General features: G+C 34.0%; 2 protein-coding genes across 2 annotated transcripts; both read right to left on the bottom strand.

Moving 5' to 3' along the window:
- Positions 1-3,302: 3,302 nt before the first annotated feature.
- On the bottom strand, positions 3,303-4,238 carry LOC105307561 (olfactory receptor 51B2-like). Its single transcript, XM_011383108.1, has one exon. The coding sequence runs from the start codon at positions 4,236-4,238 to the stop codon at positions 3,303-3,305; it is 936 nt and encodes a 311-aa protein (XP_011381410.1).
- Positions 4,239-16,010: 11,772 nt separating this feature from the next.
- Positions 16,011-18,636, bottom strand: LOC105307562 (olfactory receptor 51B2-like). Its single transcript, XM_011383110.1, has 2 exons — positions 17,733-18,636; positions 16,011-16,015 (listed from the first exon to the last, which is right to left on the bottom strand). The coding sequence occupies exons 1-2, from the start codon at positions 18,634-18,636 to the stop codon at positions 16,011-16,013; spliced, it is 909 nt and encodes a 302-aa protein (XP_011381412.1).
- Positions 18,637-21,272: the final 2,636 nt, after the last annotated feature.

Below are 21,272 nucleotides of genomic sequence, written 5' to 3' on the forward strand. Positions count from 1 at the left end.
TCGTGTGATTCTATTTTCATGAAATATGTAGAATAGGCAAATTCATAGAGACAGAAAATAGATGGTTACCAGAGGCTGGGAGGAGGGTAGAATGGGGAATTATGGATTAATGGATACAGAGTTTTTGTTTGAGATAGTGAAAATGTTCTGGAAATAGTGTTAATGGTTGCACAACGTGGCGAATGCAATTAGCTTTATGAAATTGTACACTTAAAATGGTTAAGATGGAAAATTTTACATGAGATAAATATATTTAATATATAAACCATAAGACACACATTTCAATAAAAATAATTCAGTATATTCACTTCACTTCATTAAATTTATTGTCTAAGTTATAAAAAGAATATTTTGAGATCAGAAATTATAAAATAAGACTTTGAAAGATTTATCATTGTTTCATATGTGTGTGCAAACATACAAAAGCACAAGAGCATAGCAGCGTAAAGTCTCTTAGATCATAGAGGTGATTTTTTAAATTTTGTTTTTATAATTGAAAAGGTTAACTTATTTAACAAGTCCACCCAAGAGAAGATAGTATAGATTTTTTTTCAGTTTTAAATGTTTATTTTCAAAGATTTATGATTGGGCATCTGTGAAGATATGTCCTGAATCAATAGGAATTTAAATAAGCCATTATAAAAGAACTTCATTTCTCAATATGTTATTGTTATTTACTGAGAAAGTAATCCAGGTTTTAGTGCTCCATCCCATCTTCCTTCTTACATTTGTACCAAATCCTCTGTCTTAACCCATTGCATCATATAATTTTTATATCATCTCATATCTGGCAGTATATTTTAGACTGCTGATTTAGAACTGTCTCTACTCCAGTGAAAGTTAGCCAAGAAGAATCTTGATCTATCCTGCTTTCTTCCTGGATAGGAACCCCAAGACGCATTTGTTTTATGAGCTCTTTTAGGCATCATCAGGTTCAGTTTGTTTCTATTACCATGCACTTCTAAACTTTTAACATTCTCTGACACATGCCTTGCATTTACTATGACTCTTAACATCAGGCAAAATGAACTACATAATAAACACGATTTCAGCAAATGAGTAAGTAATACACTAATATTTTGTTTTAAAAAGCTCAGTCCTACACCCTGGAATATTTCTTTCAGTCACTTTATTAAATCACAGTTTCATCACTTAGACTCATTCTGAAAGTCCAGAATTAAAAAAAAATTTTGCTACTCTTATTTATAAACTTAATACATAACCAACAATTGCTTTCCATTAATACTACCATTCTTTTTTTTTTTGACAATGATTTAAATAAATTTTTTGGATTTTATTTTATTAGTTTCAAGTATACAGTATATTGGTTAGACATTTATATAGTTTATAAAACAATCCCCCTAAGTACTACCATTCTTTAAATAGCATAAAACATGAATTTAAGATTATCTTTGCTTCCTCCCTTTCTTTCCTCTGCTTTTCTAAGAAACCGTGTATCTTATTAAATTTAGATCCTAATGTGTCTCATATCTATCCATTACCTTCTATCTCCACTTTCTTAAATTGAGCTATTATTATCTCTTTCTCAAACTTCTCCAATACCCTCCCATTATTTCTTCTGTTTATCTCCTGCTCCCTCAAATCCATTTTATACATAATACTGAAATGATGATTTAAAAACTTGAATGAAATTGTGTTACTTTCTTCAAGAGCTTTCCAAAACTCTTTGGGTAGGTACTCAAACCCTTACTATGGCTAACAGGGTGCTTTGTGGTCTGGTCACCTCTGCTATCTTCAGCTTCTCAAGTAATCATCCTTTGCAAGTAGCCATACTATCTATCTGGTGGTTCTATAATTCATCCCACTGGAGACCTCCACATATACTATAATTTTTTTTAGAATATCATTACTCCTATTTCATCAGTTTATTTCCAATCCTTTTTCAGATTTCAGCTGATGGAAGACTTTCTCTGGGAAACTTACCCTTACCTCAAGACAGAATGTGGTCTCTTTTGAGACTTGCAGTCTCATAGCCGTTTTTTCTTGTTTTATTAATCACAAGATTTATTTTAAATTTGAATTTATTTGATTTTTGACTCTAATTGTTTAAACATTCCAAGAAGAAAGGTTTGTGTCTGTTTGCTGCTAATTATATTATCTAATAATATTATTTTTACATAGCAAAGTGCCTGTTCCATACTAGTGCTTTAAAAAAATAAGCCAAATAAATGATTAAATATTGCTGTTCCTTCTATGAAAACAGGCCCATGAGGACTGATTTAAATTCCTTGCCCTATTCTAACCAATGTACTGCATACTTGAAAGTAATAATAAAATTAAATAAATAAATAAATAAATAAATTTATAATATAAATTAAACATTAGTAATGACATATAATGAACTCCTACAAATCAATTAGAAAAGAATGAAAATTAGCCCCAAAAAAATATGATCAGACAAGTCTAATGTGAGACTTGCAAGAGGCCACAGAAAATTTGTAATTATGCTTTATAGCGATAAAAAATAAATTGAATACACGATCAGACAATATCAGACAATATTTCATCTACCAGATACATCACGAGTGTTTCTGTTTAACATTTAGAGAGAATATCAGATAAATCAATTCATGAAATGAACCAAAGGAAAATTTATGAATTCGGAGATTCTAATGTAAAGCTTTCTAAATAACACTTTTACCACTTGAAAAACAAATTCCGCTTTAAAATATAGTAGTTTTGAGATATAGTATATGAGCTCATTAGTTCTCAATCCACATGCACTAGTTCAGCTTTGCATAGCCACAGAATGGAGCTTCAGTCTTTCCTTACATAGGCTGTGGTTGATCCAAGATGGACATTTAACTTCACCTTTTCTGAAATATTACTTGCACTTCTTATTGATATGGAATCTGAAATGTCCTATCTTCTGTGCTTATTAGAGTATTTGTCTATATCCTTTATGTCCATATTCTTTCCACTTTCCTAGAATCTCTCTCTCTGTATATACATATACATATATAAATATATACATATATATCAATATAGCTATCGCTGTATCCATCTGAATATATGTATGAATATATGAATATATGAGTATACATATATCTATATATACATAAATATGCATATTTATTTCAATATATATACATCTATATATGTATATATGTATATACATCTTTATATTCGTTGCATTCCTGCTTGACTTATCTTGTAGATTTATGTAATAATTTAAGCCTATCTAACTGTTATAAAAGAAAGATTAGGTATAAAACTCACATCCCTTTCACTTATGCAAAAAGTCCAGGTTCCTGGAGCTCTCAAGATTTTGAAATAAAGGCTCAAGCCCTATTGTGCACAGAAAACAGATGAACAATGCTTAGCTGAATCTGCTTGCTCTTGACGCTGTAGATAATGGGGTTCATGAATGGAGGGAAGAGGAAGTACACATAGCTCATGGTAATGTGGACCACATGTGGTGCATGTTTCCCAAACCTGTGGATGAAAGTCAGGCCAATCACGGTGATATAAAAGACTAGGACACAGCTGATGTGGGAGACACAGGTGTTGAAGGCCTTAGCTTGCTCCTTGGCAGAGGCAATGCCCATAACTGTCTTAATAATTAAAACATAAGAGAAGAGAATAATCAGAGCATCTAGGAAAAAAGTTACAGCGACCAGAAAAACTGGATAAATACGATTAAATGTAATATCAGCACAGGCAAGTTTCATGACATCTTGGTGGAGACAAAAGGCATGGGAAAGAACATGGGAATGGCAATATGGGAACCAAACGAGTGGCAGAATTGGGGGCAGAAGGGATAAAAAGCCCCTCAGCAGTATCCCCAGTCCTACCTTCATCACGCGAGATTTGGTAAGAATGGAGTTGTACCTCAGAGGTATGCGGATGGCAATAAAACGGTCATATGCCATGGCAAGCAAGACACCAGATTCCACAATAGAAAGGGAATGAATGAAGTAAGCCTGCAGGAAACAGGCTCCGTGGCTCATCTCTCGATGATTCACCCATAAGACACCCATTACAGTTGGCATCGTGGTCAAGGTCACCATCAGATCTGTGCCTGCCAGCATGGCAAGGAAGTAGTACATAGGTTCATGGAGACTGTGGTCATCCTTGATGAGGTAGAGGAGGGTGCCGTTGCCAAGAAGCACAGAGACATAGACCGCAAAGAAGGGGATGGAGATCCAGTGATGAACTGTCTCCAGGCCTGGGAAGCCAGTCAGCAAAAAGGAGGCAGCACTAACATTGGGCCACATAGTATGTCCACAGGTGAAGAACAGATTTCTAGAAAACTTTTAACCTGGGAACCCAGATTTTTCAGTATACCCTATCTCCTCATGAAAATATATTACAGGAGCCTCAATCACAATCTCTGTACTTGATGAATAATAGTTATATGTATGATTTGCAACTATTTTCTTGTAGAAGGGCAGTAGAACAGTAGAGATTTCCAGGCTGTACTAAAAAATAGGAACCATGTGTTGTTGTTGTTTTTCTAAATTATATATAATATTAGCTTAGTGCTTAATATTTTCTGACTTAAAATATTTTTAAAACATCAGACCATACTATTATGTATATGCTAGAAAATGTTTGAAGCAATAATAGTAAAAAATGAAGATAATTATATGCCAATCAATAATGATATTGCATAGCTACAGTGCCTTTTTGTTTGATTGTAGATTTTTAAAATATATTTAAACTTGACTTTAATTTTATATTTTACTATCAACACAGATACATTGTTTTTTGTTAGAAAACTTTGTTTTCTTTTCAAATTGAATATCAGTGTTTTATGAAATTCTAACAAAAGTCATAAATCTTTTATGGAAAAAAATAGACAAGAACAGACAATGTCACCTTTAGCCTAAAAGCATTCACACTTTTCCTGAAGTCCATTATGGGTACCCAATCAGAAATTGCAGATCTGTTTTGACACATTTGTCAAGATGAAGAGCCTGTGCTATTAATTTGCCCACCTCTGTGGCATATGTCTCACTATACAGGCCTCTGGAAAATCCTTCTTACTCTTCTCTTGACTGCATCTAAGATCAGAAAGGAGAGGAGTCATGCCATATTTCTGTTCCTGGCATTCACCCACTCCACAGTCTTGTTGCTAGTATGGTTACTTGTTTCTCTCTTATTTGAAATTTAGTCCAGAAGCTTTCATCTTAAAAAATATTGAAGAGGCTAGGTGAGAGATTTTATTTATATAGAAATCACCTCCCCAGGGTTTCACCTCTCTGGACACTTGGGAGATTCTTTGATTTCTCTTCTCTTTCTTCTTTTTCTGGGAGTAGCTGAGCCACTCAACCAGTGATCTCATGTAGTCCCCCCTCCAAGGAAGTGTTAAGAAAAATGGAAACTCAAATGCCTCACTGATAGAAAGATGCCAGGGCTTGGTTGTGTGACCTCAAGATCCTCAGCATCAGGATTTAAGGAAATCCATGCATGTTTTTCCATTGTCTATCTCTAAGGTCAAGTAGATACCAGTTACTCTCAGGAGTCATATGTGCCTTTGTTAGTCCTACAATTTGTAAATTCCAATTACATTTTTGTCTTTTCTGTTTCCTTGGAAAAATCAGTTTTCAATCACAAAAATCTCAGTGGATCTATGAACAGCCATGTGAATGAAGGACACAACACAGCCATGTTGTGTTTTCAAATTACTTTGTTTATATCTAGATCATTGCTCATTTTGTCCTTTTCATTAAGAGAACATAAAAATCTAGTGGAAACTAAGAAGAAAATATTTGCCATAAATTCACATAGCACTATTATTTCTGCATAAATGTCAGTGTGCTGGCGGAGCACATAGAAAATACCTCTGGGATCTGGGACAACCTCCTAGAAGAAGTACTATTTAAGCTTAGAATTGAAAAATGAAAAGAATAAGCAATACAGTAGTTTGGGTAAGAAAGAGCAGAGAAAAACATATAGAGAAATCAAACCACAATGAGATATGACTTCATACTGGTTAGAATGGCTATCATCAAACAGATGAATGATATGTCTTGCCAATAATAAAAGTGTTGTCAAGGATATGGAGAAAAAGGAATTTTTGTGCACTCTCAGTAAGAATGGAAATTAGTGCTGACACTATGGAAAACTGTAGGGTTTCCTCAAAAAATAAAAACAGGACTACCATATAATCCAGCAATCCCGCTTCTGGGTATTTATCCAGAGAAAATAAAAACAAGATCTCAAAGAGATTATGTGCACTCTCATATTCACTGCAGCACTATTCACAATAGCCAAGACATGGAAACAACCTAAGTGTCCACAAACAGATAAATGGGTAAAGCTGTGAGAAAGATACCTAGCTAGCTACATACATAGGTAGATGATAAACGAATACATAGATGATAGATAGATAATAGATAGATGATAGATGATAGTTTAGATGGATAGATAGATAGATAAATAGATAGATAGATGATAGATAGATGATAGATAGATAATAGATAGATAGATGATAGATAGATAGATAGATGATAGATGATAGATAGATAGATAGATAGATAGATAGATAGATAGATAGATAGATAGATAGATAGATAGATTAGATAGATAAAGGAATATTATTCAGCCAATAGAAAGAAGGAAATCCTGGTATTTCTTACAAGATGGATTTAATCTGAGGGCACTATGCTAAGTGAAATAAGTCAAACAGAGAAAGACAAATACTGTATGATACTACTCATACAGAAAAAGAAAAAAGCCAAACTTATAAAAACAGCAGAGTGATGGTTACCCAGCGATTGAGATATGGAAGAAATGAGGAGATGTTGGTCAAAGGGTACAAACTTTCAGTGGTAAGAAAAGTAAATCCTGACAATGTATAGCATGATGAATTCAATTAATAATACTATATTATATACTTGGAAGTTTCTAAGAGAGTAGATTAAATGTTCCCACCATAATACAAAGAATTGGTAATTATGTGACATGATGGAAATGTTAGTTATAGCTATAGTGGTAATCCTTTTGCAATATGTAAGTATATCAAATCATCACTTATACCTTAAATTTACACAATATTTATGTCAATTTTGTATCAATAAAGCTGGAAAAATTAAAATTAAAAAAATGCAGAGAAAAAACAAACACAAAAGCAGCCAACCAAATGAAAACATGTGTACTAGCCATGGGACAAAAGGAAATATTATTAATTCCAACAAAAATAATTTTATATTAAACTGATACTAAAGAATTATAGTATATCTAGAACAAGTTATGAGAGAAATCTCAATACACAATGAATCTGTGGTAGCAGGTTCAGATCACATAGGATCTTATAATTCACATCAGGAGTTTTGACTTTATCCTAATGACAGTGAATTTGAAATAAAAGATGGAGGTGATGCTTGTGATCAGATAGTCATTCTTTAAACATTATTTGCTACAATATGAGGAGCACATTGGAAAAGAGGTAGAACAAGTAAGAAAAAACGGGATACAATAATCCACACGATAAATTCTGTTGGTGTAGATGTATTATTAGTGGGGTTGGATAGAAGTGGATGGAAGAAGAATGCTATGATTTACAAAGAGTAGATTGTGGCGATCTATTGTATATGGTAGATTAAAGAGAAAGAGCAGTGAATGATGACATCTTCATTTCTGACTTTAGCTGAGTATAGAGTGATTCTATTTACTAGAATAGGAATCACAGGAAGAGAATGACTTTATTCATTAATCAACTGTAGTTTATTGATTGACTCATGCTAAAAACTGTTTTACACTCTAGATTTGAAAAAAAGGATGAAGAGAATCCACTTAGTTTAGGGCATTCTGTCACTGCAAGCAGAGATGTCTCCTAGACAGTTATGTATGTCTTTACACACTCAGCATCTTAGCTTCTTCATCTGTAAAATGAGGATGATAGACATTGTGGGGATAATTCTTGTGAGTACTAAATAATACGCCTAAGAATTGTTGTAAATATTAAATGAGTTTCTTTATCTTGATGTTTAGCATAAGGCATGGCAGATATTAAGAGCTCAAAAAAAGTACTTTTAATTTTTTTCCCCACTCCGGAAGAGTGAAAAGCCTAGCATGCAATGAAATGAATCATAGGTACATAGGACATTAACAAGAGTCTCTGATGACCCAAACCATAGAATCCAACTAGGATATGAAGGTAAATAAAGAAAGGAAAAGACAGAAAATTTATTGTCATGGAGGTCTCAATATTGCAGAAGAATGTTATATTAGGAATAACTGAAGGAGAAAGCTGGAAGGTGATCATTTTTAAAGTCTATTTAAAACTCTTACTATCCCCATTGGCTATACATTTTATCATATGACAAAATCATAACATATTTAATAATAAACCACTTTCTGATGAATCTTTCCCCTAATGTTTTGAGTAATACTTGTCAAAATATTCAGATGTTAATTTTTGTCAATATTAATGATGTTAATATTATAAAATTGTCGTTTTTATATTCTTATGTATATGAATATTGTATATATGCCGATAGCATCAAATAATCTCTGAAATCCTCAGCAAAAAACTCTTATGAAGTGCATTTTGTTACTCTTAATTGCTAGATGAGATAACTAAGCCTCAGATAATAAGTGGTTAGTTCAACTCACAAAGATGGTAAAAGAAGGAGGCAGCAGTAAAGCTGCTTTTTTGTCAAAGGCCGCAATTTTTCTACAATATTGTGCCATCTTTCTAAAAATAAGATTCTTTAATCCAAAAGATAAATTGGCATAAGTAAAATTATTTTATTTAAAAAAGTGATACTGATTAAAGTTTTTGCATTTTTAATATATTAGTCTTTATTTGCATGTCACAGTATAAACTCTATTCATGCTATCTAGTAAGGCTTAAAAAGAAGGTATTTATTCTAATCAAACTTTGTTATACATGTAATAATGCTATATGATAATCTGAACTAATTGAAAACTAAACTTCCATTTCTATTATTTTTTATTTCTCAGAGGTTTAGCCTTATATATTTTAGTGATATTATAAGAAAGTAAGAATCATGTCCCTTATATCTTCTTTACGTAGTTTATCAATTTGAATTAGCTTTTCTAATTTAATCTTTCTCTTTGAATCCATTTACAAATGCCAATATTATGACTTCTAATCTGTGTACATGTGTGCTGACTTTTACTTCTGCTTAGTTTATTTTTTTCCATCCTTGCATTTAAAATTTTTGTTGAAGTAAAATTTATATATGGAGAAGGGAATATGCCATACTTTTATAGTTCAGTGATTTCAAAACTGAATCCACCATGTAACCAGCACCCAGATCTTGTAATAGAATATAACTAGCATGCTAGAAGCACCGCTTATCCCTACTCACTCCTAAATTCTAGCTACACCCAGAGTAACTATCTTCCTGAAGTGTAGCAGCATAGATTAGTCTTGCCTGTTTTTATTCTTTATATAAGTGGAATCCCATAAAAGTTAGGCTTTTGCTATTTTGTTCAACAGTATGTTTGGGATTATTGCTGTCGTTTTAGTTCATTCATTCTCATTGATATATAGTAATTCATTATAAAACTATACCACAGTTTCTTTAACTATTCTTCTGTTGGTAGGCATTTGAGCAGTTGGGAATTATTTTCAAAAATATTTCCTATGAAAACACTAACTTGAAAAGATAGCTCTACTCTTATGTTTATAGAAGCATTATTTAAAATAACCAAGACATGGAAATGACTTAAGTGTGCATCTACAGGTAAATGGATAAAGAAGTTGTCACACACACACACACACACACACACACACACACACACACACACACTAGCATATTATTCAGCCATAAAAAAAAAAAGAAATTCTGCCATTTGCCCACACTGATGGACCTTGAGAACATTTATGCTAAATAAAATAAGTCAGAAAGAGAAAGACGAATACTGTATGATCTCACTTGTATAGGGAATTTCAAACAAACAAACACATAAAAAGATGAGATTTGTGGTTACTAGGTACAAGGGAGGTTGGAGGAGGGACACTTTCAGGGAGATGGTCAAAAGGCACTAAATCCTAGTTATAAGTAGTGGGCACGACGACTGTAGCTAACACTACCACATGATATACATGTAAATTAAGGCGGTAAATCCAGAGAGTTCTCATCACAAGGAGAAATTTTTTCTTTTTTTTAAAATTTAATCTATTTGAGATAATGGATGCTAATTAAACTTATTATAGTTATTGTTTCACAATATATGTAAGTCAAACCATTATACGGTATGTATTAAGCTTACACAATAATGTATGTCAATTATGTCTCAATGAAACTGGAAAAGTGATTTCCTTTAAGAAATTATGAGGCAGCTAGACCAGAGCACTCAATCTCCATCCTAGAGTTTGGGGACAACTTCACCAATATATTCATCTCCCTACAGTCTGCTACCTCCATCTTGAAAATAACCCTGCTCATCCAATAGCGAGTAGCTTTCTTGTTGCTCTTCAGGTACACTCAAAAATACTCATGTCATTTCCCAGTCCACTGTGTGCCCAACATGCATGCCAAAGATTTTGGTGCACTCCAGTTCGTATCTCTCATTCCTCTCACATGTAAGTTACAGGTAATTGAATAAAATATGTCTCAAAGACCCACACCAGGTAACTAGGATCTTTCTCAGAGTTTGAACTGAAAAGATCTTGACCAATTTGACTGGGGTCTCTTCCACCAAATTTGACACTGTAAAAGAGGCAGCTCATCCCTAAAATTTAACTATCAAATCACTTTTGATTGTCGTTATATGTGTGTGTGTATTAGCTCATGCACACACACACACACACACACACACACACACACACATATACGTGCACATGCACACGCTGATACAAAGCTTCTTCTTTCTTAGAGAGGATTTGTTGGACTTGTTCTTAGAATATCACAGTAACTGGAAACTACCATAGGAATAATAGATTTTCCACAGCTTCCATACTTCAAACATAACTTGCAAAGTCAGTCTTTCCTCAGCCATAAGATTGTCTGCACCAAAGTGAGCAAATGAAATGGTGATATCTAGGGTGGAATTTTCTGTTAAGATGCTTATATATATTACAGGTCTCTTGGGCACATTATGAGAAACAGGAAACTTTGGGGGGATACCCAGATTTTAGGATTTTGGTGTATGTTCAGCATCAATAGCTTGAGTATTTTACTCAAGGGAACGTTTTTCCCCTTGTGATATTTGTGGAAGAATAATCCGATTTCATAATTAAATCAGTCTGAATAAGTTTTGGTAAATTGCCATATAGAAAACTTTTCCCAGACTCAATTTTTAAGCATTGCAAAGAATGAATTCCATTTCTCTTCATATTGTTCTGTCTTCCCAATATAGATCATTGTATAGAAGATGCCAGAGACAGTATCTACAACTTCTGATCTTTCTACCTACAAAGGGGATGTACCTACAAAGTAGAGGTGTCTCATATTTTTATTTCTGAAGCTATTATATTTTCTTTTCTTTAGTCCTGACATTTCTTTCCTGTCAATAGGACAAGGTAAAAGTCTATTTAAATCACCTGATTAGATAACTTACTTCCTCCAGGAAACTTGTCTAGTTTTCTCCTTCAAGAATTTGGTTTGGTCACTAAAGCTCAGGAATTCTCCTGAAAAAAAAAAAAGTGTAAATTCTTCCTCGAACAGTGAAGAGATATATTTATTGTAAGATCTGAGCATCTTGAGATGAATACACTGAAAATTCGCAAAATTCTTTAAATTCTCCATTTGTCATTGACTTGTGACTTCATCTGAAAAATATGAAATATAAATCATGGCCCCAGAGAGTCTCCTAACTCAGGCTAGAGGGTATTTTAAAGGACATCGAGACATGCCAATTTAAAACTAAACTTAACTAATTTCTCTTCATTAATGTTATTATGAGAATAATGAAAAATTTTACAATTAGAATTTATTAGTAGAGAATAATGATCACAAAATTATTTTTGTTTGTTGTTATACATGTGTGCATTAATTTGCATGCACACATACAAACATACATGCACATGTATACACTGATACAAAGCTTCTTCTTTCTTAGAGATGATTTGTTAGACTTGATCTTAGAATTTGACGAGGGCGATGAATCTCCAGGTGCATTTGAAGGAAGGAAGTATCGACATTTTTAGTTTCATGTGGTTTTTCTCAGAAATCTGTGACCAGGCATCTGTGAGGATATGGCGCAGCCCGATGGTAACTTGTTAAGCCCTTGTAAAAAATATATATATATTTACTTTTCACTGTATCATTGCTCTTTGCTCAGAGAGAAATCCAGGTGTTAGTTTTTTATTCTGTCTTCATATTTGTGTTTGCGTCTGATTCTCCATCTCTAACCATTGTTTCTTATCACAGTTTATGTACTGAGCATTTTTGTTTGGACTATTGATTTATAACTGGCTCATAATTTTTTCTTGGACACACTCCAGTGGAAATCATTCAGTAGAACTCTCTCTCCCTGGATAAGTACACAAAGACCCATAGGTTCTATGAGCTGCTTTTAGTGTCAACAGCTTCAGTGCTTCCTATTGTCCTGTACCCTTAAACTTTCAGCACATACTTGACATAGATCTAACTTTTACTATGGCTATCAATAATCAGGAAAAGAGATAAGCATACTAAAAATCATTTCAATATAAGACTATTTAATGACTACATTGACTACATTACTGTCTTCTTTTTAAAGCTCAGTGCTACAGAATAGAATATTTTCTTTGGTCATTTTAATAGGTCATGACTTCATCGTTTGGACTTTCAGTCATTCTCAAATTTTAAAATATTTTTCCAAAAAGCATCACAGTTCTTCTGATGGATGAATTTAATACACAATCAATAATCTTTCTGGGGGTTGATGGCACTAATGTTCTTAAAATAATTCATAAGTTTAATATTATTTCATATCATCTCAAACTTTTCTTTAATACACATTTCTAAAATACCTGCAAATATTGTTAATTTTAGATTCTAAATATGTCTCATATCTATCCACTAAATTCATCTGCACTTAATTATTTTATTTTTATTATTAAATTTTATTGGAGTGACATTGATCAACAAAATCCAATAGTTTCAAGTGTACAATTCAACAGTATGTCATATATATATGTATGACATATATATATATATGATATATATATATATATATATATATATATATATATATATATATTGCTTTGTATGTTCACCATCCATAGTTAGATTTCTTTCCACCACGACACGTTTGACCCCTTTTACTCCATCAACCTCCCCCAACTCCCGCTTCCCTCTGGTAACTACTAGTCCACTGTCCATATTGTTTAGTCTCTGTTCGTTTGTCCGTATTCATGAATCTTTGTTTGTCAAGTTTGTTTGTTGCTTATAAACTTATATTCCACATATAAATGATATCATTTAGTTTTCAACATTTTTTCTCTGACTTATTTCACTAAGCATGATTATCTCAAGATCCATCCATGTTGTTGCAAATGCCAGTATTTCATCTCTTCTTATAACTGAGTAATATTCCATTATCTATATGTACCATGTCATCTTTTCCAATAACCTATTGTAGGATACTTTGATTACTTCCATGTCCTGGCCACCGTGAATAATGCTGCTATGAACATCGGTGTCCATACTGATTTCCATAGTGGCTGTACCTATTTGTTGTCCCACCAGCGGTGTATGAGAATTCCTTTTTCTCCACATCCTCTCCAACACTTGTTATTACTTGTCCTGTTGATAATAGCCATTCTAACATGTGAGAGATGGCATATCATTGTGGTTTTGATTTCCATTTCCCTAATAGTTATGAGTTGAGCATCTTTTCATGTTTCTTGGCCATTTGCATATCTTCTTGAGAGAAGTGTCTGTTCAGGTCCTCTGACTGTTTTTTAATTGGATTTTTTTTGTTTTTTTGTTGTTATTGAGTTGTATGAGTTCTTTGTATATTTTGGATATTAGGCATTTATCAGAGACATTGCTTGCAAATATATTTTCCCATTCGGATGGCTGTCTCTTTACTTCGTTGATGATTTCTTTTGCTCTGTAGAAGCCTTCTAGTTTGATATATTTCCATCTATTTATTTTTGCTTTTACTTCTCTTGCCTTAAGATTAAATTAATAAAATCTTTTTTAAGTTCAAGGTCCTTGAGATTCATACCTATGGGTTCTTCTATGCCATTTATTGTTTCAGGTGTTATATTCAGATCCTTAATCCATTTTGAGTTAATTTTGGTGTGTGTCTTTTCAATTTTCCCAGCGCTATTTATTGAAGAGGATTTCCTTTCTCCATTGTATATTTTTGGCTCTTTGGTCAAAAATTATTTGCCTATAGAAATTATTTGATTTTCAGTTTTGTTCCACTGGTCTGTGTGCCTATTTTTCTGCCACTATCATGCCATTTTCATTATTGTCTCTTTGTAGTATAATTTGAACTTGAGCAGAGTGATGTCTCCAGACTTGTTTTTTTCTCAGGATTGCTTTGCAAATTAAGGGTCTTTTGTGCTTCCATAAATATGTGATGATTATTTGTGCTATTTCTCTAAAGAGTGCCAATAGAATTTTGATGGGGGTTGCATTACATCTGTAAATGCTTTGGGTAATAAAGTCATTTTAACTATGCTGATTCTTCCAATCCAAAAACATGGAATATCTTTCCATTTTTTTGTGTCTTCTTCAATTTCTTTTAATAGAGTCATAGTATTCATTACAATTCCTTTTGCAATTGCAACAAAAAGAATAAAATACCTAGGAATAAACCTAATGAAACATGTGAAGTACCTATATAATGAAAACTATAACACTTTAATAATTTTAGCTACTGATATCTCTTTCTGGAACTGGTATGCTATACTCTTTTCGATTTCCTTGTTCCCCTCTTGCCTCACTCAAATCTATGCATACCTGAACTTACAATTTGTAAACATCACTGAAATCATGTCGCTCTCTTGCTTAGAACTAGCCAATATCTTCCCATGTACTTTGGGCAAACACACAAACCCTTGCCGTGGCCAACAGGATGCTATTGATTTGACCTCCTTTTCTCATTCTCACCTTTCCTTAGAACTATCACTCTCTTCATGACAGCCACATTCTCAAAAGGTCCCATGATCCATCCCAGCTTCAGCCTCCTCACAGACAGCTTTCTGCTTAAAACATTCTTATCTCTATTTTCATCAGTTAATTTCTAATCCACCCTCAGATCTCAACTCCAGAACACGCCTCAAGGAAGCTTTCCCCTTACCTCAGTCGATGAGACCCACATTCTCAAAGCAGTTTATTCTTTATGTTTTGTCACTGGTCACAAGGATTATTTTAAATTTAGGTTTATTTGATCTTTGACTCTCCAGTAGGTTGTGATCTGCATAGTCAATATTTTACATCTGTTTGCTTGCAGTTAGGCAATTTTTGTTTAACATTATTCCTATCTCATACCGAAAATATCAGCCAGTTGAATAACTGAATATCAGTGCTACTACCTTGAAAATAGTTGCAGTGAGGACTAATTTACTTTTCTCAAAATATTACCCTTTCAGAGATATCACACTACTTGATATCAAACTATACTATAAGGCTATAGTAATCAAAACAGCATGGTACTGGCATAAAAACAGATACATTAATCAATGGAACAGAATAGAGAGCCTAGATATAAATCCATGTCTACACGCTCATTTAATACATGGCAAAAGAAGCAAGAATATAGGATGAGGTAAAGACAGTCTTCAAAAAATAGTATTGGGAAAAGCGGACAGATACATGCAAAAAAAGAAAAGAAAGAAAGAAAGAAAGAAAATGAAGCTGGACCACCTTCTAACACCATATACAAGAATAGTCTCAAAATAGATTAAAGATTTAGATGTAAGACAAAAAAAAAAAACTTCTAGAAGAAAATATATGCAGTAAACTCTCTGATATTGCTAACAGTAATTTATTTTTGGATATATCTCCTTGGCTAAGGGAAACAAAAGAATAAATAAACATTGGGACTATATCAAACCAAAATGTTTTTGCACAGCAAAGGAAACCATCAGCAAAACAAAAAGACGACTTATTGAATGGGAGAAGATATTAGCCTATATACATCTATTAAGGAGTTAATATCCCAAATATATAAAGAACTTACACAACTCAACAACAAAAAAACAAACGATCCAATTGAAAAATGGGCAGGAGACTTGAATAGATAGTATTCCAAAGAGGAAATTCAGATGGCCAATAGACATATGAAAAGATGCTTAAGATCACTAGTCATCAGAGAAATGCAGATTAAAACCTCAATGGGATATCACCTCACACCTGTCAGACTAGCTATCATCAATAAATCAAAAAACAACACGTTAGCAAGGATGTGGAGAAAAGGAAACCCTCATGCGTGTTGTTGCGATTGCAAATTGATACAGCCACTATGTACAACAGTCTGGAGGTTCCTCAGAAAATTAAAAATGGATATACCTTTTGACCCAGGAATTGCACTTCTGGGTATTTATCCGAAGAAAACCAAAACACTAATTTGTAAAAATCTGCACACCCTTATGTTCATGGCAGTGCTATTCACAATAGCCAAGATATGGAAGCAACCTAAATCCTATAAACAGACGAATGGATAAAGAAGTTATGGTTCATATATACAATGGAATATTACTCAGCCATAAAAAATGAAATCCTACCATTTGCAATGACATAGATGGACCTAGAGGTTATTATGCTGAGTGAAATAAGTCAGACAGAGAAAGAAAAATACCATATGATTTCACTAAGGAACAAAAAGAGCAAACTAATCCAAAATATACTCACAAATACAGAGGACAACCTTGTGACAGCCAGAGGGGCGGGATGGGGGTGCTGGAGAAAAAGGTGAAAGGTTAAAGAAGCACGAATTAGTAGCTGAGAGATAGTCACGGGGGCGGGGAGCACGGCATATGAAACGCAGTCAGCAGTAATGTAATGGCTAGATATAGAGCTAGAGAGAAGATAGAGTAATTGGGGGGATCATTTCATAAACTACATAAATGTCTAGCCAATGTACTGATGTTTGAAACTAACAATAAAATAAAATAAAATGCAAAAAATTTTAACCTATTATAAAATAGAATATGTAAAAACAAGTTATGCAAAAAAAATAGGAAAATAAATAAACTTGAAATCAGAGGGGCCTTTATCTAATGGCCCCCAAAATCTTAAGAAAGCTAATATAAAGTTATTTGTACACACAATTCTAAATTATATATGTAAAAAGACAAAAATTGAAATCATTTGCAATAGAAATGGCTCACTAGGGGTTCATTTATTATTAATGTGCTCCCACAAAAAAAAATAAGGAAAAAATAAATACCCTGATAGGAAAATGAGCAAAAGATATGAGCAGAGAAGTCCAAAGACAGACATGTAAATGGATGCCACAAAATTATCTATGCTTTTTAGTGATAAAAATTAATTGAAGATACAAAAAAACGATATAAATTTGCACTTAATATTTCAGACATATTAGAAATATTTCTATCCACGAAATATTTCTATTTAGTATTTCGAAAGAAGAACACCGAATAGTGATAGAAAAATCAACCCATGAATTTAACAAATGGCAAATCAATGAAGTCATAGACAGACCCTCTTATAAGTCTCATAAATGTTATTGTATCATTTGGAGAAGTGGAGGCTACTACAGGAAGTTTTAAAACTTAGTGGAATTTCTTTACTCTCAATTCAGAGAAATCTCATATGCCCACCATTTTCCCTAGACAATCACCCACATCCGAGTTTAACTTCCACATCTATGTTTACATAAAAGACGGATAATGCCATATTGAATTTGTTTGGTCTTGATGCTGTAAATGATAGGATTCATTAAAGGAGGAAAGAGGAAGTAGACATAGCTCATTATAATGTGGACCACATGTGGCACATTCTTCCCAAACCTGTGGATAAATGACAGACTAATCATAGTGACATAAAATATGAGTACACAACCGATGTGGGAGATGCAGGTGCTAAGGGCCTTGGCTCTCTCTTCACTAGAGGCTATTTCCGTGACAGTCTTAAAAATTAGGATATAGGAGACAAGAATGAACAGAGAGTCTAAGATTGTTAAACAAATCAGAATTACAGGGTAAAGTCTGTTGAAAGTTATGTCAGCACAGGCCAGTTTCATGACTTCTTGGTGAAGACAAAAAGCATGGGAGAGAACATGAGAGTGACAATATGAAAAAGAAAAAAGACGCAAGATTACAGGCATGATGGTTATAAAACCCCTCATAAAAGCTCCCATCCCTAACTTTACCACTCGAGTATTGGTGAGAATGGAAGTGTATTGTAAGGGTTTGCAGATGGCAATGAAACGGTCATAGGCCATGGCAAGTAAAATACCCGATTCCACACTGGAAAGGGAGTGAATGAAATAAGCTTGCAGGAAACAGGCTCCGTGGCTTATCTTCCGATGATTCACCCATAAGATACCCATTACAGTTGGCATTGTGGTCAAGGTCGCCATCAGATCTGTGCCTGCCAACATGGCAAGGAAGTAGTACATGGGTTCATGGAGACTGTGGTCATTCTTGACGAGGTAGAGGAGGGTGCCGTTGCCAAGAAGCACAGAGACGTAGACCGCAAAGAAGGGGATGGAGATCCAGTGATGAACTGCCTCCAAGCCTGGGAAGCCAGTCAGCAAAAATGGGGCAGCACTAATGTTGGGCCACATAATATGTTCACAGGTAGAGAGGAGATTTATAGAAAATTTTAACCCCAAAAGTCAGATCTTTCAGTAGTAATGTATCACATCTTATTAAATCAAAATCTTCACACTTGGGCATAAGTAGTTAGTGTGGTAACTGTAACTGAAAGTATTTGCCTTCAGAAAAAGAGTAGATATTTTCAAGTTATACTTGAGTTGAGGAATGCTGGTCTTTCCTTAATTAGAAGAAAACATTAGGGTTAATGTTTAAAATTTTCTCGAAAACAAATTTTGATAATATTCTTTAAAACATCAGGTCATACAATTGTTTGCATGCTTAAAAACTTTTGCAGCAACAGTAATAACAACAAATAAGATAAATATGTATAATTGAATAATAATCTTACTTAGCTGCTATATTGCTGTGATTGATAGCTTTTGGACACTTTTTCTTTTTAGTGTTTGCTATTTTTTTATTAATTGAGAAGCAGGTGTACAGTCGAAGTATCTCTTAAGAAAGGATGATGTGATATTAAAGAACATGGCATTGCCAGGGAATTTCTGGGTGCTCAGTGGGCAATTATGCAATTGAAAGATTTTGCTGGAGTGAAACTACATTCAGTCACAATTATTACTCCAGGGGAGTTCTGCCCATCCAGTTTTTCGATCTCATTCATCATTTATTTTATTTTATTTTTATTTTTTTAAAATTTTCTTTTATTATTAGTTTCAAGTATATAGTACATTCATTAGACATTTATATAGTTTATAAAATGTTCCCCCGCATTGCTCTTTCTCTCCTCTGGCTCTCCACCCAGCCATTACATTAATGCTAACTGCATTCCCTATGCTGTGCTAACTTTTGGACACATTTAACTTTGATTTTGATTTTATCTCTCACAATCATGATAAATATATACTTTTTTCAGTTGAAAGCACTTTCTTTGTGTATGAAATTGAATGTCAGTGTGTTATGAAATACAATGAATGTCACCATCACTTCCAATTGCTTTGTTGCTCCAACAATGACACTTTTCTAGAAGCTGGCTACCAGAAGTGTGAGCCACAGACCAGCCACAACTAACAAGTATGGGAACTTGTTCAACAGGCAGTCTTGGGCTCCACTTCCAACACACTGAATCAAAATTTGCTTTTTATCAAAATCCCCAGGTGATTCAGGAACACAGAAGCACTGCTCCAATGTCATATATATTTCATCTTTGAAGATAGATGCTTTTTTATTTTTCCACCTGATTGATTTCCTCCTTCCCTCTAAATATCTCCATATCTTTTTTTTCTTATTGCTCTTATACTGTTCACTGGTTCTCTTTCTGCCTCTTGTCCTTTCCAAAATCATTTGACATAACAGAATGTTCAGATTCTTTCTCTTTGTTTCCTCTTATCTCTATCTCCTTTTCTCCAACACTTAGCTCCTGATGAGCTATGGTTCATGTGACTAGTCACATTATAATATCCCCTCAACCTAAAAATCTTAGTCACCATTATTTCTATTTTATGGATAGCCACAACCCAAAACAAAGAACCTATTACCTTATATACCACAGTCTTATTTCACCATACAGTCAGAAACATCGAGGCATACTTCCATACTGAGCAGTGATGTACTTTCCTCCTTCATAAGGTGTCCTTAATATCAGAAGTAGATCAGAATCAGGACAAATCACAAAGAACTTAACTCTTGGGTAACAAAATGCTCTGAAGTTACATCTGTATCAGCATGATACTCATTGAGATAGAAATCACCAACATTAGGAGTTCCCTAAAATTAAAGCACATTTAAGTCATAAAGTTCTAAATTATAATTACTATGCAAATGTTGTTCTGTTCCTGAAAGCTTCTTTTGGCTCTAAAAGATCAACCTCAAAAGAAAATAGTAAATTATGAATCCATCACAAAATCCAAATAAGTGAACAGAAAAGATAGTGTGATTCTTCGCCCCGATCCCCCACCCCCGCCCCCGCCATCTACTCTTGGAATATACTCCATTCCTCCTTAATGGGATAGGCCACCGTAGACACTAGGATAATGGGGCAGGGCCAGGGTCTCGGTTTCTCCTGCTGAGTGTCACTGAAAATTACCTATGCCCTTTCTAAGAGAGCAGTTCCAAAAGTAAACACAGCCTGCCGTTAAGATCTAATAAAAATGATACACCTCTACCCAGGCGAATGGATAAGAGCACATGATGTCACATTTAATTCAGCAAATTCACAGTTAACCTGATGCCAATCCAAGTATATGATTGAGAAGCCACGTTTCTTGAATATATTTAATGAAAAAGAAGGAAAACTCTTTGCGGTAGTTTCCCGCACCAGCTGGAAACTTCCCTCTAAGTAGTCCTTTGAAAAAGCTTCCTAATGGTTTTTCTTTATTGCATCTAATATAAGAGACAGGAGATATTTCATATTTCTGTTCCTGGCACTCACCCACTCAGGTCTTGTTGCTGGAACAGAGACCCGTTGCTGCTCTATTTGAAGACTCAGTCCAAATGACTCTTGCATATCGCCCTCAGGAGGCCCCATTAGTAAGTATGTAGAAATCACCTCCTCAGAGTTTCAGCTTTACAGCCACTCGGGAAACTCCCTAATCTCTCTCTCTCCTCTTCCCTCTCTCTAGGAGAATCTGGGCCACTCAATTAATGTCCT

The sequence above is a fragment of the Pteropus vampyrus genome, unplaced genomic scaffold (assembly GCF_000151845.1).
Source record: "Pteropus vampyrus isolate Shadow unplaced genomic scaffold, Pvam_2.0 Scaffold504, whole genome shotgun sequence".
Lineage (NCBI taxonomy): Eukaryota > Metazoa > Chordata > Mammalia > Chiroptera > Pteropodidae > Pteropus > Pteropus vampyrus.

Excerpts from the sequence above, each read along its gene's own strand:
- LOC105307562 (XM_011383110.1), bottom strand. The coding sequence starts at position 18,636 with ATGTGGCCCAACATTAGTGCTGCCCCATTTTTGCTGACTGGCTTCCCA.
- LOC105307561 (XM_011383108.1), bottom strand. The coding sequence starts at position 4,238 with ATGTGGCCCAATGTTAGTGCTGCCTCCTTTTTGCTGACTGGCTTCCCA.